At 39.6% G+C, this 17,727-nt stretch overlaps 1 protein-coding gene across 5 annotated transcripts in view; it reads left to right on the top strand.

The window, feature by feature from the left end:
- The window catches only part of SASH1 (SAM and SH3 domain containing 1), a 124,368-nt gene that overhangs the window by 98,491 nt on the left and 8,150 nt on the right, over nucleotides 1-17,727 (top strand). For all 5 annotated transcript variants that reach the window (XM_086744717.1, XM_086744718.1, XM_086744721.1 and 2 more), the window contains 7 exons: nucleotides 1,992-2,063; nucleotides 4,487-4,630; nucleotides 6,826-6,961; nucleotides 7,983-8,152; nucleotides 9,271-9,480; nucleotides 10,200-10,350; nucleotides 13,057-13,170. In XM_086744717.1, the coding sequence (XP_086600843.1) occupies nucleotides 1,992-2,063; nucleotides 4,487-4,630; nucleotides 6,826-6,961; nucleotides 7,983-8,152; nucleotides 9,271-9,480; nucleotides 10,200-10,350; nucleotides 13,057-13,170 (997 nt within the window). The remainder of the gene's footprint in view (nucleotides 1-1,991; nucleotides 2,064-4,486; nucleotides 4,631-6,825; nucleotides 6,962-7,982; nucleotides 8,153-9,270; nucleotides 9,481-10,199; nucleotides 10,351-13,056; nucleotides 13,171-17,727) is intronic.

The raw sequence follows: 17,727 nt of genomic DNA on the forward strand, positions 1-17,727 counted from the left end.
TGGAAGTTAAATGTATGGGGTGGTCCATAATGAAGCAATAAGCATCCTTAATATGGTACGTTTATTCAGAAGCTTTTAACAGACAAACATTTTGCTCTCTGAGAAGACTGCTTTAGGAGGAACTCTGGCTGGTTTGACAGATGAGTTTGCTCACAGCAGTTCCAGATGTCTGCTCTTCGTTGCTGAGATTACCATACGCTATAGGATTAGTGAGAATGGACTCTTCACAGAAGGGTGACATTACTCATAGCTAAATGTGCTGTGCTTCAAAAACTGATCTTATTCCTTGTGGTTGGTCTCAAATGCTTTCCAAAAACAATTTTTAAAAGCTATGCCATAGTCACATTGCTTTCTGGGGAAAAAAAAAACGCTTTAAAAAATTCTACATCACAGCACTCTTTTTAATGTGTGTAGGGCCTAGACAAAGCTGGCTTTAAGTTCTAGTAGAGTTGTGACGGGTACAAAAAAATCCAAGCAGTGTAGGTACACAGCACCTGACATAAAAGCTAGAAAACAAAACTTTTTAGAAGTGATTAACATGTATGCTGATTAGCAGTGAACAGGGCAGGAAGAATGTTCTCTTTAGTAGAACTAATGGCTATAATTGTATATTAAGTGGCACAGTTTATAGAGCTTGCTTCTTCCTAATAGATTGCTTAAGCAGAGTGGTAGTTCTCGGGTGGTGGGTCTTCACTGACTCCCAAGTACATGTGGTACTGAGTGGGCAATCCTTTGTAGGTCTGATCTGATGCCTAGCTGAGTCTTAAGGTATCTTTGAAGTTACTCTGTTGGGTAGATCAGGCCCTAAGAACTTACAGTTTGCAAGTGGTTGATGTTCCAGCTCTGAAGAGAATACTTCTAATGGACATCTGTCTGTCTCACAATCCACACTCAAAGCCCAGAGCTGAAGTTGTGCAAGTAAATTGTAACTGCTGTGCCTTCGCTTCCCTGGATTGCCCTGAGAGACTTCTGGCAGGGCCAGGTACTTGAGTACTGTGCAGCTGTTAGTTAGTTTAGTGGCTGAATAAAAAGTCAAGGGTTTTACCTTCTGGATTGCATAGCAAAAGCTGGATTCTCTCTGAGCCCCCTAAGTGTGTGATCTTTTTTCAAGTGATGCCAAAGCTTTAGGAGAGACTTGTTTGCCACACTTAAACAGTGGTTGGCTGTGGAAATGCAACTGTACTGAATTTGGTTGCCCTCTGCTCTTGGGAGGGAAACAGTGTCATAGTGCTGATTGTCTTTCGGTCTTCACGATGGTTATGAGAAACGACATCTGTGCATTCAGCCAAAACTGAGTCTCACCACTAGATGATTGTGGCGTGGTAAACATAGCGTACTTTTTCCCCAAAGTAGCAGAGCTGCCATGTGTCACCACAGGTGTGCTGGTAAATACCTAATCTGGAATCAGGGCTTGCTGAATCTCTGGGGACACAATGCTCATGGATAGCTGGGCTGGTTTTTCCTTCCTCTTACCAAGAGCTTCCCTTACAAGGCCTCTAGTGTTTCCCTGTATTTCAGTGGAAATGGAGTCTGTGCAGCTATTCCCAGAAGGTAGGTTACTCAGCGTTTTAAAAGGTTGACTGTTCTCTGTTTCAGTGCTACTGCGGACTTATTTATGAAGGCAGATGGGAGTGCTGAGCTGGAATTGCCAGCGCCCTGGAAAACTTGATGCATAAGATCAACAGTTTCATTAGACCAAAAAGTCTTTTTTTCTTTTTAAAAAGAAGAGTAGGCAATAGATGACTCAACAGCAGCAGACCTTAGGCCAAGTAGTTGTATCTGGAAAAGACGACTCAAATTGCTCTGTAGCAGAGTTCTTGATTTATTATCTCCCATCCTTTTGTTTGTTTGTTTGTTTCCATTTTTGCAGACATTTGTGTTTTTGCTGATGTTCTCCAAATCACAGATGTTTTGAGTGAGCTAATCATTGTGATAGAACTCATCCATCTTTTTTCTTTTTTTTCCTTCTTTTTTTTTTTTTTTCTTTGCAGAGAACCTGTAGTTTTGGAGGATTTGACTTGACAAATCGCTCCCTCCATATTGGAAACAGTTCTGACCAAATGGTGAGTTTAAGACGAGAAGATGCAGACTTGAAATAGCATAAAATGAAATGTGCAACAGAGTTATAATAGACTGAAGTGTAATTTAGGTCTGTAATAATAGTTTGGGGATCCAAGAAAGTGGAGTATCTTCGTTAACCTCAAACTTCCTTAGCTTTGAGAATAACATACCCACCCATATCCATGTGTGTATAAGTATTTATATACTATATGTGTAAAGAGGCAGGAACAAGTGATCAAACCATAGATCTAGGGGCACATCTGTGGGCTGTTCTTGTGTCTGACTTCCTCAGAGCATCACCCCAGGCAAAACATCCGATTACTCTACTTTGTTGGTAAAAATATTTACTATTTGGAATGATAAGACAAACTTTCATTCGCTGAAAATCTGCAAGTTATTTGGGTGGAAGTCATTATGTAAGAGATTTATTATTTGTTTTCTCATTGTATCTAAGAGCTCTGGAGTAGACCAGGATCCCATTGTGCTGGGTGCTGCGCAATTGATCTCAGAGCTCTTTGTGTTTAAAATAAAAACAAAACCCACATCCTCTGAGAATTAATTCCATTTTATGTTACTCATGCCGATCCCTGTGTTACTATTGGTCAGCCTACGGCCAAAAGTAACAGAACAGAAATGAGCCAGAACATTATATCAAATGAAATTGCCAACATATTTTTTCCTTTTGCCGTATATGTTTTTCTTTTCTGTTTCAACATTGGCTCTGATAACGTCTCTGTTCACTTAAATCAGATGTAAACTATGAAACATTTCATATGCCAGCCTTCTGTTATTTTTTATGTCAGCGGGGTTTTTTGAGGTTGTTCTTGTGTTTCTGTGGGTTTTTTTTAATGTCATAAATTACCCCTAAATTGGCCAATACTGTGGGTGGTTAGTCTATTCATCAATTTTCAACTCAGTAAAAAAGTTAACTTCCAAACTTAGTATGTTTATCTTTAAACATAGATACTTGGGCATATTTTGTTCAGATTGGTTTTGATATAAGAAAGTGTGAAATCTAGAAGTTACATTTTTCCCTACTAGCATCTGTAGTGGGAGAGATGCAGTGCACCACGATAATGTATGCAGGTCAAGGGTGTTTTTCTTGAAGGCATTTAAGTGTAGAGGCTTTTTTTTAGAAAAGATGAGGCAAAGAGCTGTCCCTAATTTCTGCTAAAAGACCAAAAGTTACCAAAGAAGTTGTAATTACAAACAACTTGTAAAGGGAAAAATATATAAAATATATATAATTGTCAAAAGAGAAAAAAATATATAATTGTCGAAAGAGAAGTATCAACTGAAGTTCAGAGAATCTTTTTGCAAGAAAAGGTAAAGTAGCAAGTGTATATAAATTTAGAAATTTCTTTTACATAGAATATAGTGTACACTTACTTTAGGGTTTGTTATCTTACGTACTTAAGTTGTCCGCAGAAGGATTATTGAACCAAGTCAGAAACCAAGTTCAGTAGTCAATCTACTTGGCCAGACAGATTTTGGTCCTTTTTGTGTTGTGATTTTTGGTGCACCCTTGCCAATGAAGGGTGCTGGAAGTAGCTCTAATAGAGATGCCTTGTGGTGGTTCCTCACACACTGTAGAATGAAAGACCATGTCTGGACAATCTGAATAAGGGCTGAATCATAAAATTAAGTTTGGCAAAATGTCAGCCGATCCATGTTCATGCTTTGTGTGTGTTTGTGGCATAAGTAAATGCTAGGTATCTTAAGATGGTTTAGAAAAGGTTAAATGCATTCAAAGCAGCTGGCCTTTGTCATCTGCTATATACAGATGAGCTAATTTAGTTCAACGTGCCATAAGAATAGCTGTGGAAGTGTAACCTTCTACCATAGTTGATGAATTTAGTAGGGGTTTTTTTGGTTTTTTTTCTTTTTTTTTTTTTATAAACAATCTACAGTAAAACTGTCATCAAGAGAGGTTAACTGAATGCCTATCTGAAAATAAAAAGTAAATTTGGGTAGCCAAATGTAGGTATCCGTATATATACACACACAAGTATATATTTGGCTAGGATCTCCGAGGTACCTTTACTCCTGTTAAACTGTATGCAGTGTTGACCAAGATGATCCACAACTACTGTTGTATGTCCTGTCAGGGGGGCTGAGCCTGAAACTGTGGCATTTTCTATCAGGTCAAATACTTACCTGAAACTCAAAGGGATAAAGGCATCCTAACAGACCCCAGCACATTTACACACAATACCTGCAGGAAAGGTTACAAATCAGGCTTTAGGAATAAGGTACACTGGTCTGCTACCGTGGTTTGCACAAGGTCTCAACAGTGAATTTAGAGCAGTAAACAGGACGTCGTGCTCCCGTCCTGTGTCTGCCTGGATAGCTCTGCAGTGACTGCTGACTGAGGGAAAACATGGCTTTTGTGTTTTATAGGCTTAAACCCGGTTTTATTTTGCAGGGCAAAGAAGGAGACTTTGTTTACAAAGAAGTGATCAAATCACCCTCTGCCTCCCGTATATCTCTGGGCAAAAAGGTGAAATCTGTAAAAGAAACCATGAAGAAAAGGATGTCTAAAAAATACAGCAGCTCTCTGTCTGAGCAGGTATGTACGGTCTGCAGTGGAAGCCACTTAATAGTGTAGAAGTGATAATCAGTATTGATTCCTATGCTTCAAGGCATCTCTGAAGAAATTTCTAACAAGACTATGTGGTGTGGCTTATTCCTGTGTTCTTATAAAATCCCTCACTGTGAAATCACTTCGTATGGATGTCAAACCATGAAAATGCACTTTCAGATTTTCATTCAAGTAGCTCATCAGCAGAAGCCTGTGGTTGATGACATTACACATCCTGCTCTATATTTCCATTCCTTTATCTATCATCATTATTTATTAAGGGAACCGGTCTGTGACACAGGGTCACAGTAATATATTTTATCTGCAATTTAAAACTTAGTTTAAATTCTCAACATAACTTCACGCACAGGGTTCCTCTTTGCTATTACAGATCTTTTCTGCATCATAGCTTGCCCTCTGCAGCAGCCCATTAAAACAGATGCACAATGTAGTCAGAAAGGGGCATCCCACAGAAGATTTTCCTATTATTCTTTCATTATGGATTTTTATAGCTTATTCTTGGAGGCGAATCTGAAGTACATCAGTTGTAAATTAGGCTTTGAATTTCAGTGGCCTAGGAACAATTGCTGTCTTTTTCCCTTTTGGTGGTATGCTTTGGGTTCCTTGCTTTGGTGAGTGTCAAAAATGCTTTCGGCTTTTGGTTGAAAACCAGTCTTGCCGCTTGAAATGCTTGAGGAGCAGCCCGGACAGCCGCGGGCAGGCAGGGCTCTCTCTCTGCCTTACATCGCCCCCAGGCGGCCTCCCACGGGCCGCGGGGCTGCGTGGGCTGCCGGGAGCCACAGAGGCACGGAGATGGGAAAGTGGGGGCATGCCCCACCAGAGCTGCCTTTTGGTGTCGGTGCCTGCAAGAGGAGCGGTGTGTAACGTTCAAAATAAAAACCCCAAACTGGAGACAGTGTAGAGAGGCAGGAACGAGACCAGTTTTATGCAGTTCTTCGCAATGCTAGAGTCCCTTTCCACTAGGACTATTAGCCATGCTTACTCATAACCAGGGGCAGTGCTACAGTTACAGTTCTTTAATTCAGATTTACAATGAAAACATTTTAAGATCAAACATGATTTGATATTGGTAAGAAGATGCTTTGGTGTTTGACTAGCCTTACAGTGCCCCTCTCCAAAGTCTGCCTAAGAAAGGGATACTTTGAAAAACGGATTTACAGTGAGTTAGCAATACTTCTGCTCTCTAGCTCTCTCCAAGATTGACTTGACCTCTGAAGTCATACGCTGGGATGACTTTCTTTTCTGATGATTCTGCAGCATGCAAATAATAGCTTTCATCGAAAGGTTTTATGACCACACATCTCCACAAAAACTCTTCTTGTGTGCAAGCTACAGTTCTTTTGTTTTCAAACTCTTTGGCATACAGTCATTTTACAATACTTGCACCTTTCTGGCATCGTGACTCAAACTGTGTGCCAGTATCTCTATCTGCATTCAAAAACCCAAGCAAAAGCTGTTCTCGCCACAAGTATCTGCTGCTTTGCTTTAACTGTGCTTCACAGAGGCTGACAGAGTTTCAATTTAGGAAAGACCCTTTTTGATTTCCTGTGCTTCTTGACTGAATGAAAAGAGAAATTGCCTCACCTATTGCACAGGTAGCAAAATCTTTTTGTATTCATGCATTTATGTTTATGAATATTTATACTATGCACAGACTGCATTTCTGGTTAATTCTTTTTTTTCCTTCAAAGTAAATGAGCAAAGTTATCAACAATTCACCAGAAAAAAAAAAAGTACATTTCTGTGTGTCTTACTTGCATTGTCTGATTTGTTTGTATTCATCTTTGTACAAAGTCCTGATGCAGAAAGCTGAATTTGGCATTAGCTGGTTTGCAAGTAGTGCTGGCAAAAATATAATGTGTCATTAAAACCTTTGAATTGGGAGTTTTGTGTAGTGTTTCTTTCTCCTTACAATGCTAACTTTTTCATACAGGACTGTTTGCTCCTGTCTCTGCTATCATGCCTAGTAAAGTGGGGTTTCTGCCACAGCTGAATACCTCTAAATAAGTAGATAAACGTAGAAGGTTTCATCCTGTCTGGAGAAAAGCAGAGCAGGAAGAGAGGAAGCAGGAAAACAGAATCTCTTTCCTTGGAGATGAACGAGGAGCTCCTGTCAGTGCTTATGTTAGTTTGGTAAACTGAAATGGTTCAATTCCCTCCAGGAGTCCAGCCCTGGGGTCATGCCGGGTTCTCCACAGTCCCCGCTGCCAGACACCGACTCCCTGGACAAACCCAAGCTGAAAGCCGGTGGCTCAGTAGAGAGCCTGAGGAGTTCCTTAAGCGGTCAGAGCTCAATGAGTAAGTTTGGTTGTTATTGCGTTGCTCCATTTCTGTGGCTTCAGGGAGCAGAGATCTCCACAGTAAGCAGAATCAGAGAAAGTCAAAGCAGAAGCAGTGGTTAAAAAGTAGAAAGACTGATGGGTTAGTCATTAAGGGTTTACAAAGAACCATAAGCTCTTTGGTGCAGAGATGGTCTTCTTTGCTTTGTCTTTATACAGAGCCCTGAAAAAAATGAATTCTTGCTTTCTGGCTGGGTCTGCTGGGTCCTGCTATTATAATATAAATGATCAGAGCAGGATTTGCAATCCTTGGCTGGTAGTAAACAGGCTCATCTTTACACTAGATTTCTCCTGGGCTTCCCACCTGATGGGCTTCCCACCCCCCTCCAGAGAGACCTTGAGGTTCTCTCATTAACTAGTTAGAGGAGTATTGTTTAAAACCTCTCTGGTTAAGATTGTCTCTATGCAAAACAGAGCTTAATTGGGACACAGATGGTGTGAACTTGCTTCACTATGAATTACTGACCAATAGAAACCAAGATCATATTGGGAAAAAAAACTGAAGAGGAAACTCCTTTTTTAAATAACTGAAAATGTGTTCTGAAAATCATCCGCCTCTTGTTTTGTGTTAGCAATACAAAGTGTTGCCATAAAATCAAATTTGTGTACCTAAGGGGGATTCTGAAACCCTCATGCAGGATTAAAAACTTATTTTCCTCACACTACTATGCTTTTTTTTTGTGGCCAAAACTTCCCAGAGAGATGACATCTCCTGTGAAGTACCGTAGATGAGACATTAGTTAAACAGCTTCTCAGTTAAATATTGAGGAGCTGAATTTGGGAGAACACGAGTGCAAAGTAGATTAACTATGCATCCCATCGCATGTGTATGTAAGAAATAGCAGCATTTAAGGACTTTTAACTTTAATCACCATGTTTTGTAGAAAGACGACCCATTTTCTATCTTGCCTCTGTTTTTTTCTGAACCCTCTTCACAGAGAGACTCTTTTTTGTGGAGTGATACTATGTCTCTCACACAGGTGGTCAGACAGTGAGCACAACAGATTCCTCAACCAGCAACAGGGAGAGCGTGAAATCAGAAGATGGTGATGATGAGGAGCCTCCTTACAGAGGACCTTTTTGTGGAAGAGCCAGGGTTCACACTGATTTTACTCCAAGTCCTTATGATACAGACTCTCTGAAGCTCAAGGTACCAGCTCTATCTGTTTTTAAGGGGTCAAACGTTTATTTTGGCCAAATTCTTAATTAAGAGCTCTTTGCAAGAACTATACAATTCTTTTAATGAGTTTACATGTGGCTATTGAAGCCCTTTAACCTGTTTTATTCTGATACATTTAAGATTTGCTTCAATTATAGCAAAATGTTATAGAACATAAGGAAGTATTAGTATTTCTCCACATCCAGGGAAAGACACTTGTGACTTTAGTTTCTGGAAAAATAAAAATGTGGCACAAATTCATTTCCATTTTGCGAGGATTTTGTTTGAAAGATTGGAAAAATACTTGGTCTGCCACAATGAATTAATCCATGGAAAAATTTTCAAAGTCTTTGGAAGAAATGTGGATGCACCTGCACATAGTGTCTCTTAAAAGCATTTCAGTTAATATAACTTGTTTTGAGTTATCATTGAATTATTTGCTGACTATGGTTGTCACCCCTCTTTAATTTTTCTCGATATCAGCTTTTATTATTTTTAGTTGTGCTGTATTTGATTCAAACTATCTGACTCCTCACATTCATTAGTTAAAATTCTGAGGGCAGCTAATTCCTATTAAAGCAGATGTACCTAAGGTAATCTCTTCAAGGATACAAAACCAGTTGTACATCTATTTTTTTCCTTTTTTTGTTATGGTCAGGATCACATTAGGAAAACAACAATGTCACACAGTTCCTTCTCCATAACACCTTTCCTCAGGACATCTGATATGAGATTGTGCCCATATACACTGAGGGTGTTCTTATTTGCTCCAGTTTCAGATAGTTGCATGGCTTAGAGACGTTCGTAGAAAACAGCAGTGATGCACTGCTGATGTGTAAGCCGGTTTGTGAATCTGGACAGTTGGGGTCCGTTCCAGATTCTTTTGTTGACTTGCTCTATGATCTTAGGCATATCACTTAATTCCCTTTTCTTCTGTTTGTAAAACAAGTATAATCAGACATTTTTGCAAGAGCTGTGGTTAACCTTTTGAAAACTGAAGAGTGTTGTCCATTCTGTGTACATGAAAATCAAAGAGACAGTGGGTGTGTTTGCTTGAATATTCATCAGAAAGCATGCCTAAATGGCTTTCTCGCTTCTTTGGTCTGCAGAAAGGTGACATCATTGATATAATCAGCAAACCTCCTATGGGCACTTGGATGGGCCTGTTGAACAACAAAGTTGGCACTTTCAAATTTATCTATGTGGACGTATTAAATGAAGAGGAAGAGAAGCCAAAGCGGCCCACCAGGAGACGCCGGAAAAGCAGACCACCCCAGCCCAAGTCAGTCGAGGATCTCTTGGATCGCATCAACTTAAAGGTCCAAATTCTCTTTTTCTGTTTACCCTTCAGTTTTGCTTGTGGGAAGGGCGGCACACGTTTGAAGTTGTTAGTTTTGAAAGCTGCACAGATTCATAGTCCTAAGGACCTTGACCCCACTTAGCAGAACTGGGTCTTAGCAGCAGCCTGAAAATAGCTGAGGCCAGGCAGAACTGCCTGTCAGGCTTGATGAAGTGCTGCAGGCTGCAAGTTTTGTGCTCTCAGAGACCATAAATCATTGCGTAGTGTGGCCACTAGCTAACACATTTCAAAAGCAAGCAAAAAGTGTAAAATAACAGTAGTTACCCTGTCTTTAAAGAGGACGTTTTTTCCATATTTCTGTTCAGAAGACCTGGGGATAAACTGCTGCATCTGTCATTCACCCTTTGTACTTCTCCCTTCACAGAGAGCTGTGCCATTTTTTTGTGTCCGGGTAGCATGCTACCCAGCCCATTTAATACAGTGCATTCCAAATACAAAAATATGTGCAGCATTCTAGTTCTGGCGCAGCTACCTACCTGAACCCTGAGCAATGTTTGTACGAGCTATAATTCTATAATTTTGCTGTTATACAGTGGTTTGCATTTGCTAAACTGCTACTTTTTTTTTTACTGGTTTTGAAAATCTCTTCTAGTATCTTTATCAACAAAATAAGTTGAATAAATATGTTGTCTGACAGCTCATCTTTTTTTTTTTTTTTTTTTTTTTTTTTTAATGCAGGAGCACATGCCTACTTTTCTGTTCAACGGTTATGAAGATCTGGATACCTTTAAGCTTTTAGAAGAAGAAGACTTGGATGAACTCAACATCCGAGATCCTGAGCACAGAGCTGTTCTTCTCACAGCAGTGGAACTTCTACAGGAGTATGATAGTACGTGGGATATTTGAGGTTTTAAGTTTTATTAGAGCCCTGCCAAGAACTTTGCGAACCCCTTAAAGCAAAAAAACGGTTCCAGGATTTTGATCTTTTTTTCCCTAATCTAGTTATTTCCAGGGTAATCCTGTGTTACAGCATGTAGGTTTTTGAGGAGTGACTTAAGACTTGCATTTGTTCTGCCAGAATTCTTTTGTTCATGTAAGCCCTGCTACCCAACTTATTCAAGTGATGTCAAGTGTACAACACATACCCATTAGAGTACTGATGTTCAGGAATAAATCCTGAGATAAGCTGCTCAAAATAAGAAGCTGGGGCATGGAGAATAGGAAAGAAGAAACTTCTAGGCTAGAGGGAAGAGGTTAAGATTATCCAGGGTAAGGAAAATATCAAAGCCCAGAGGGCTATGGAGAAGAGTAACGTGAATTAAACTTTCTCTTACTTTACCTGCACATGCATGAGATTCTTGGACTGTGAATTGTGGGATTGTACAGGTAGCTTCAGATTGTACACATGACAACACAGCAGTTTTCAAAGGGAGAAAATATATCAGTCATGCAAAGAGTGAAAGACAGTGACCCAACTGTCTAAGGTGCAGCAGTGCAGTTCTACCCATTGTACAGAAGGTCTCAGGCAAGTGGCTGCAAAGATGAGGGAAAGCAGAGTAAGCCATGACAGTCAAATTTGATGACATCTTTGCTGGAGGAGGAAGTGGGGCTGTACCATCCCCGCAGCAGTCGTGGCAGAGTCGTAGTAGAGTAGGATCATTTGAAAAGCAAGCATAGCTTGAGACAGGAATTTAGATGTGCTCACTACCTAGTTGTAGTAACTTAAGACAGTACTGAACTTCCCCTTCATCCCTAAGCGTCAGAAGAAGTTTAGTATCCTACCAAGCAGAATCACTGGAATGGATTGTGTGAGGGCTTTCTCAGCTGCTTCTGTGCTAAATCCTATGTTTTAGCTTAAACTGTCATAGCAGCAATTTAATCAGCTGCTTATTAAGCGGGCAATGCTTACTTCTGTTAGAGATGTGTGGTTGGTATCTCTAGACAGTGCTGTGTGGCCTGAGCTTTCACTGATGTGTAGCTTGCTTGTTCATTTCATTTCCCAGAGAAGCATCCACACTTTCTGTGCTCTCCTCTACCCCCTAGTAAAACTGCAGTTGCAGAATTACATTCCTTTCACTTATATCAGAGTAGCTTTTCATCACCTAATATGACCTTCTCTGGTATTTTAGACCTATTTAGAATGCTTGCTTCCCTGAACTAATAATTTTTTTTAGGGCACTTCAATTTTGGTTTGAAAACTTGAAGAACTATGTGATGTTGTGGTTGGAATGTATAAATTCCAGCTCTTTTAAGTCAGGATGGTGAGGAAAAAGAGAAGTGGGGACCAGATGGCCAGAACCTGGGAGGGGCAACAGCACTTAGTTCCACCCAATAATTACATTTCACAGGCTGAGAATAGGAATTGGAATAGCCATTTCTGACATTTTATTGCAGGGAAAAAAAAACACAGCATAAACTATATCCTTGCATCATGAAGTTGATTTTCTGTGTCTTTAGCTCCAGATTTAGTTTCTTTGCAAAATATAATTTCTGACCAAACATTCTGGTAAATTCCTGGAATTCAGCTTATGCAGCCTGGATGGACCATGCTTGAGTGTTGGCTCTTTGTACAGACCAAGGAAGGAAGGAATTTTTACCGCTAGTTTCTCCTTTGTCCCTTCCCTCTTTGCTAGGGCATATTATCTAACTTTACCAGATCCACTCCTGCTCCTCTTGGTCCCTTCTAGAAAGTAGATCGGTTTCAGGATTTTATTCTTTTTTTTTTCCTTAATTTTGTTCTTTTCAGTGCTTTTTGCTTTTTCTTTGAGTGTTGAGGTTTTTTTTAAGTCTTAGAAATAACTCTGACATCATTATTTTAAATACGTTTCCATGGTTTTAAGTTGCAGGACTCTGCCCCAAGGCAGCAGAGGTGCACACATGGTCCATTCTGCTTTCATTTTGTACCACACTGCTCCCTCACACTCGTGCTGAGGCTCTTGCTTAATCCTTTACCAAACAGGATTAATGTTTCCAACATTTGTGATGGCTGTTCCTAATGCTCACTCCTTTCTAAAACAGTTATCTGATACAGTTAATACAACAAGGAAGATAAAAGAATCATGGAATTGTTTAGGTTGGAAAAGACCTTTAAGACCATCAAGTCCAACCGTTAACCTAGCACTGCCAAGTCCACCACTAAACCATGTCCCTAAGCACCACATCTACACATCTTTTAAACATCTCCAGGGATGGTCACTCAACCACTTCCCTGGGCAGCCTGTTCCAATGCTTGACAATGCTTTTGTTGAAGAAATTCTTCCTAATACCCAATCTAAACCTCCCCTGGTGCAACTTGAGGCTTTTTCCTCTTGTCCTATCGCTTGTTACTTGGGACAAGAGACCAACACCCACCTCCCTACAACCTCCTTTCAGGTAGCTGTAGAGAGTGAGAAGGTCTCCCCTCAGCCTCATCTTCTCCAGGCTAAACAATCCCAGATCCCTCAACTGCTCCTCGTAAGACTTGTCCTCTAGACCTTTCATCAGCTTCATTGTCCTTCTTTGGAAACACAAGATAATGATGTTGGAAATGGAAGGTTGAGAAGTTCAGCTGGATTTTCTGTTTGCCTGTTTTTCACTGTATTCTCACATCTTCTAGGTAACAGCGACCAGTCAGGATCTCAGGAGAAACTTCTCATTGAAGGCCAAGGCCTAACCGGATGCTCTCCTCGGGATTCTGGCTGCTACGAAAGCAGTGAAAACCTGGAGAATGGTAATGGTGACAGCAATGAGCCTTATAATCCCTGCAACCTTTTTTCAGTAAATAACATCATAGACTTTCTGCTTCTGTTCCTAGCTAACACAAGCTGCTTCATACTTTACTTTCTCCTTTGTTCTGACTGCCTCTTTCCCTCTTGGGTTTAGCCATTGGTTTTTATTGGTATTGTTTCTAATTTATTTATTCGCATTAGTAGGAAACAGATCACATTTCATACATTCTCTTTCTTTTGTGATCTTAAGGCAACAGGCACTCTCACTGCCATTCCCTGCCTTCTCCAGTCCTTATCATAATCTCGTGAAGCCGTGCCTCGTGAGGCTTGCACTACTTACACTCCAACAGCTCATGTGTTAGGGACCACTGGCAGTAGAGACATCACTGAACTCCACTGAGATTACAAGGATTTCTTCTAAACCCATACAAAAACTGTTTAGAAAAAAATGTTCTCTGTTTTAGGCTATATTTTTGTGTTTGCTTAGGTTGCATGTTGCATTCTCCTCTGATCAGAAGCCAACTGCAGAGATTTAGGACTTTCTAGTGTGTGAACACTAGCAAGTTAAATGATCTGGGAACTTGGCAAGGAAATAAACTATGAAAAAAAGTGCTTATGATATCATTTCCCATTACCTTATCTTACATTAGTGAAAGGTGATGCACCAAAAATTTACCAAGACAGATGATAATAGAGATTACTCTCTCTGTTCTTAAGAAATCAGGTGGTTGTGCTGACTAAGCATGCTTTACTTAAGGGATGGTGTAGACTTGTTGTTAGGGAAGAAATATTAAAATAGATTACATTGGTTTGAGTTTGGCATTTTCATTCCAAGCATTTGAGCCATGACTTGGCATCAGGCTGCCTGATTTCATGCTAGCATCCAACATAAATAGGAAACTAAGACAAGAATAAATAGATATACTGTACACCCCTGAGAGTGGCCGTTTTTCCAATTTAAAATACGAGCTAAAGATCTTTGTCTTAGTATGCGCATTTTCTGTCAGTCTGCCACTCAGAAATAACAATTTATTGAAGAAAATTGCAATTTACTTTGAAGCTGAATGCCTGAAATCGGCAATATACTAAATTCCTGGAAGCAGAGAGAATTTTTTTCTTGAATATGAATTCCCATACAGTAGGCATGCTGGAATATAATCATAGCTAAATATATGGCATAAGTGACAATTTTTCTTTCCTTTTTATCTCTAAGTGCCATCATAATGATAGCTGTAGCACTGAAATTAAATTGCTGCCTGTACATTTTCCTTATTTTAACGGTATAATAAAATCTTTAGAAAGCAATTGTCATTGTCTGTCTGCTTAGATACTTACTGTTACATTTAAAGTAATATTTCTATCTGAGTTTTGCAGAATGTGAAATGGCGCTGGTCATTTTTTCGATTGCTTTTCATGTATGGCTTGCTGCATTTCTGCATCAGTTTTGCTCAGAAATGCATTTTAGTGCTTGTTTTGAAAACCATTATGAAAAGAACATTTGGTATGTTCCGTTCGGAGATTTTGTCAAGGTGGGTTAATCTGAAATATGCTCCGCCTTCTTTATAAAGTTCATGGACCATAGTTGTTTATATGCATATTGTTTTCAAAATACATTGGATTCTCATCTATTAAAATAAGGATAATCATTTGTTTAGTATAAACATCATAATGTGTGGATCAGCAGTAATAAACTGCACTTCATAGAGAGGAGATGCATTCTGAGAAGAAATTGGTCTTCAGATTTTTCTGAGGAATGATTATACCTAATATTTTGATGACTAGTATCATGTCCTGTTTTGGGTTGATATTGGATATTTTGGCATTAGCTCAGTTTTTCAGAGCTGCTCTTAAATTATGGCTAGAAAGTGGTTGTTTGTAGTCTATGGCAGTGGTATAGGTACTTCTCAGGGTCCCACTGCAGAAATATGTGGGAATTCTCGTACGTATCCACAATGTACTTACAGCAGAATCGTGATTTATTACAATTTACAGAGTGCAAGGAACATCCAGTTTGTGACCTATTCAGTGTTAGACAGGAAGGACGTAAGAGCAGAAAGCAACCATCCGTGATCAGACCATTAGTCCACATAGTCCAGTCCTCGGTTTGAAACAAGGCAGAGAGAGCAAGCTCTCCTTTAGCCTTCTGACTGCGGTGCAGGTATTGGGCTTGTTTTGCATGCAAGCATCATCTGTCTAAGATGCATTTGGAAACCATATTGGAAATCTAGTTTTCACAGGACTGGCCAAAAGTAGGTAAGATAGAGCATAGTATTGGAACAGAGCAAACATATTTGATGCTTCCCAGTGTGCTCTTGGGGAATGAGTAATTTAAGGGCTTCAGGAATTGGGTACTGTTTCCTAACATTCATCCGTGTTCCTGAAACTGTTTCTCTTTATGAACATCCCTGGTCTTCCTTAGAATCTGCATACCTAACAGCGTCTGTCTATAGACCACTGTCATACTCCTTAGTAAGTCGTCTCTTTTCTAGTCTGAGAAGGCCTATTAATTATTCCTTATAGGTCATTGATGTCCCTGATTGTGCCTGGCTTCTTTGAACCTTTTCTTGTGCTGTACAGCTTTTTTAAGGAGTGGGGATGTGTGGAGATCAGAATTGCACATGCAATGCACAGAGCTGAAGAAACAGACAAACCATTTTGTCTTTATCTGGTGGGAAAAGGATGTTCTCCGATTTATTTGGAAACTGAAGCCCAGATTTCCACAGTGCCAAGTAGGCATCCTGACCACTTAAGTGTTCAGTGCCAGTTAGTCAGAAAAGGAAGCAAAAGAACAGGTGGCCACATGTAATGTAATCTGCGTTTCTACTAGTTTGTGATCAGTAAAAAAAGCAGTGAGGCTAGGATTGTCTACTGTGCCATCGTCTTTGTTGTGTCAACAGAGCTGTTTGAAATGCATGCAAAATATAGCCACAGAAAGCAATGCCAAAATTAATTTAATAAAATCTGAATGCATGCTCTGTCTGATTTTTTATACTTAAGTTTCTGAGAACAGTCTTCCATACAGGAAAAGGTACTAAGAGAGACACCCAAAATTTGTTACTTTAGCCCTGGTACCTTGAAATATTCCCGAAGATAATCTTTCTTCTAAGGCAGATGATAACAGGGAATTGAAAAGTTCCTTCTCTGTATTCTAATAACAAGAAATATCATGAGAGGTGAACAGTACTTTGTCTAACAAAAACTGCACGATAACGTTAGACAAAAGTATGCTCGTTGAACTGAACCTGGAAACAATATAAACTTCCATTTGTTTTGTGTAAGGACCACCTTTGTTATCTTAGTTTTCACCTAAACACCTTTGTCCTGCACACGTTTAAATCGAAGATGCCACTGTGGTTGACAGCACTATGAAAGACATTAGACTGCTGAACTGTACCAGGGAATCATAAGAATGAATTATTATAAAAAATGCTAACATTAAAAACGTAGTTTAAACCTTACTAGCTATACACTTTAACTCTTGTAAATTTTTTCTCTTTTTTTTCTGAGATAGGGAGGGAATGTTGCATTTGTGGTCATGGTTTTTATAGCTCTCCACTTTATGAAAACAGCTTAAAAACATTTAAAAGTCTGTTTTCAGGAAATATTACCTTCCTTTCTTGGTGTCTCAGAAGCCCAATGAAGTTACACCTGGCAGTCAGGAAGAGGGAAGGAATAGCTAGAAAAAAGAGAAATCGCAGCTGCCCTCCTGATACTGCTCTTGGACTTAAATCTATGTAAGAGAGATTAGATTCTGTATCCCTGTCCTTTGTACAAAACAGTAGCATTGAACCCAGCGCTTTTTAAAAACATTTTGAAGCAGAGAGTTTCAAGATTGCATGTTTGGTTATATATTTTATAGACAAAATGTTTTGAACTTCCTCCTGATCTCTCCACATTTTGTATTTTTATACAAAACAGGGCTGGCATGAACTAAGTATTTTATTTTATTTTCCCAAAATTTTTCTTTTCTCTTTTTTTCTTCTTTTTTTTTTCTTCTTTTTTCCAGTTCTCCATTTCTTCTTTTTTCCGTTCCCGGGCTACTGGCTTTACACATACATATCCTATTTCTAAAGGAATCAAATGTTGTTTACTAGATACCCTTATGGCCTCAGTAAGAGCTTATATTGCACAGTAGTGGCACTTCTCACAACTTTTCCTTCATTGTTGGGGTTCCTGAGTGTGCTTTCCTAAGACCAGCCTAACGCCTGATCAATATTTCAGCTTGAAAAGAAGGTACATGGATTTTGTTACATGAGCTGTCGTGGGAAGCCCCACACCACGTAGTGAATTACTGCGCAAGTCAGACATGCACTAGCAAATACGAATAATGAAAAGAGAACACTCCTTTCCGTACTCTGCATATTGACATGAGTGCCTGGAGGCACTAAAAAATGAATGTAACATTTCTTACATGTCTTTTTAATATGGTTGTAAGTTATTTTCGGAAGGCCGTGGCCTAGCTCCAGGGAAAGGTGCAGGCGGAAAAGTCTTTTTGCTACTTACCTGAGCTACCTGAATGCAGGGTAGCAAGGGAGCCAACTTAATGTGTGACGTGTCTT

This window comes from Chlamydotis macqueenii, chromosome 3, assembly GCF_036417535.1.
Source record: "Chlamydotis macqueenii isolate bChlMac1 chromosome 3, bChlMac1.mat, whole genome shotgun sequence".
NCBI lineage: Eukaryota > Metazoa > Chordata > Aves > Otidiformes > Otididae > Chlamydotis > Chlamydotis macqueenii.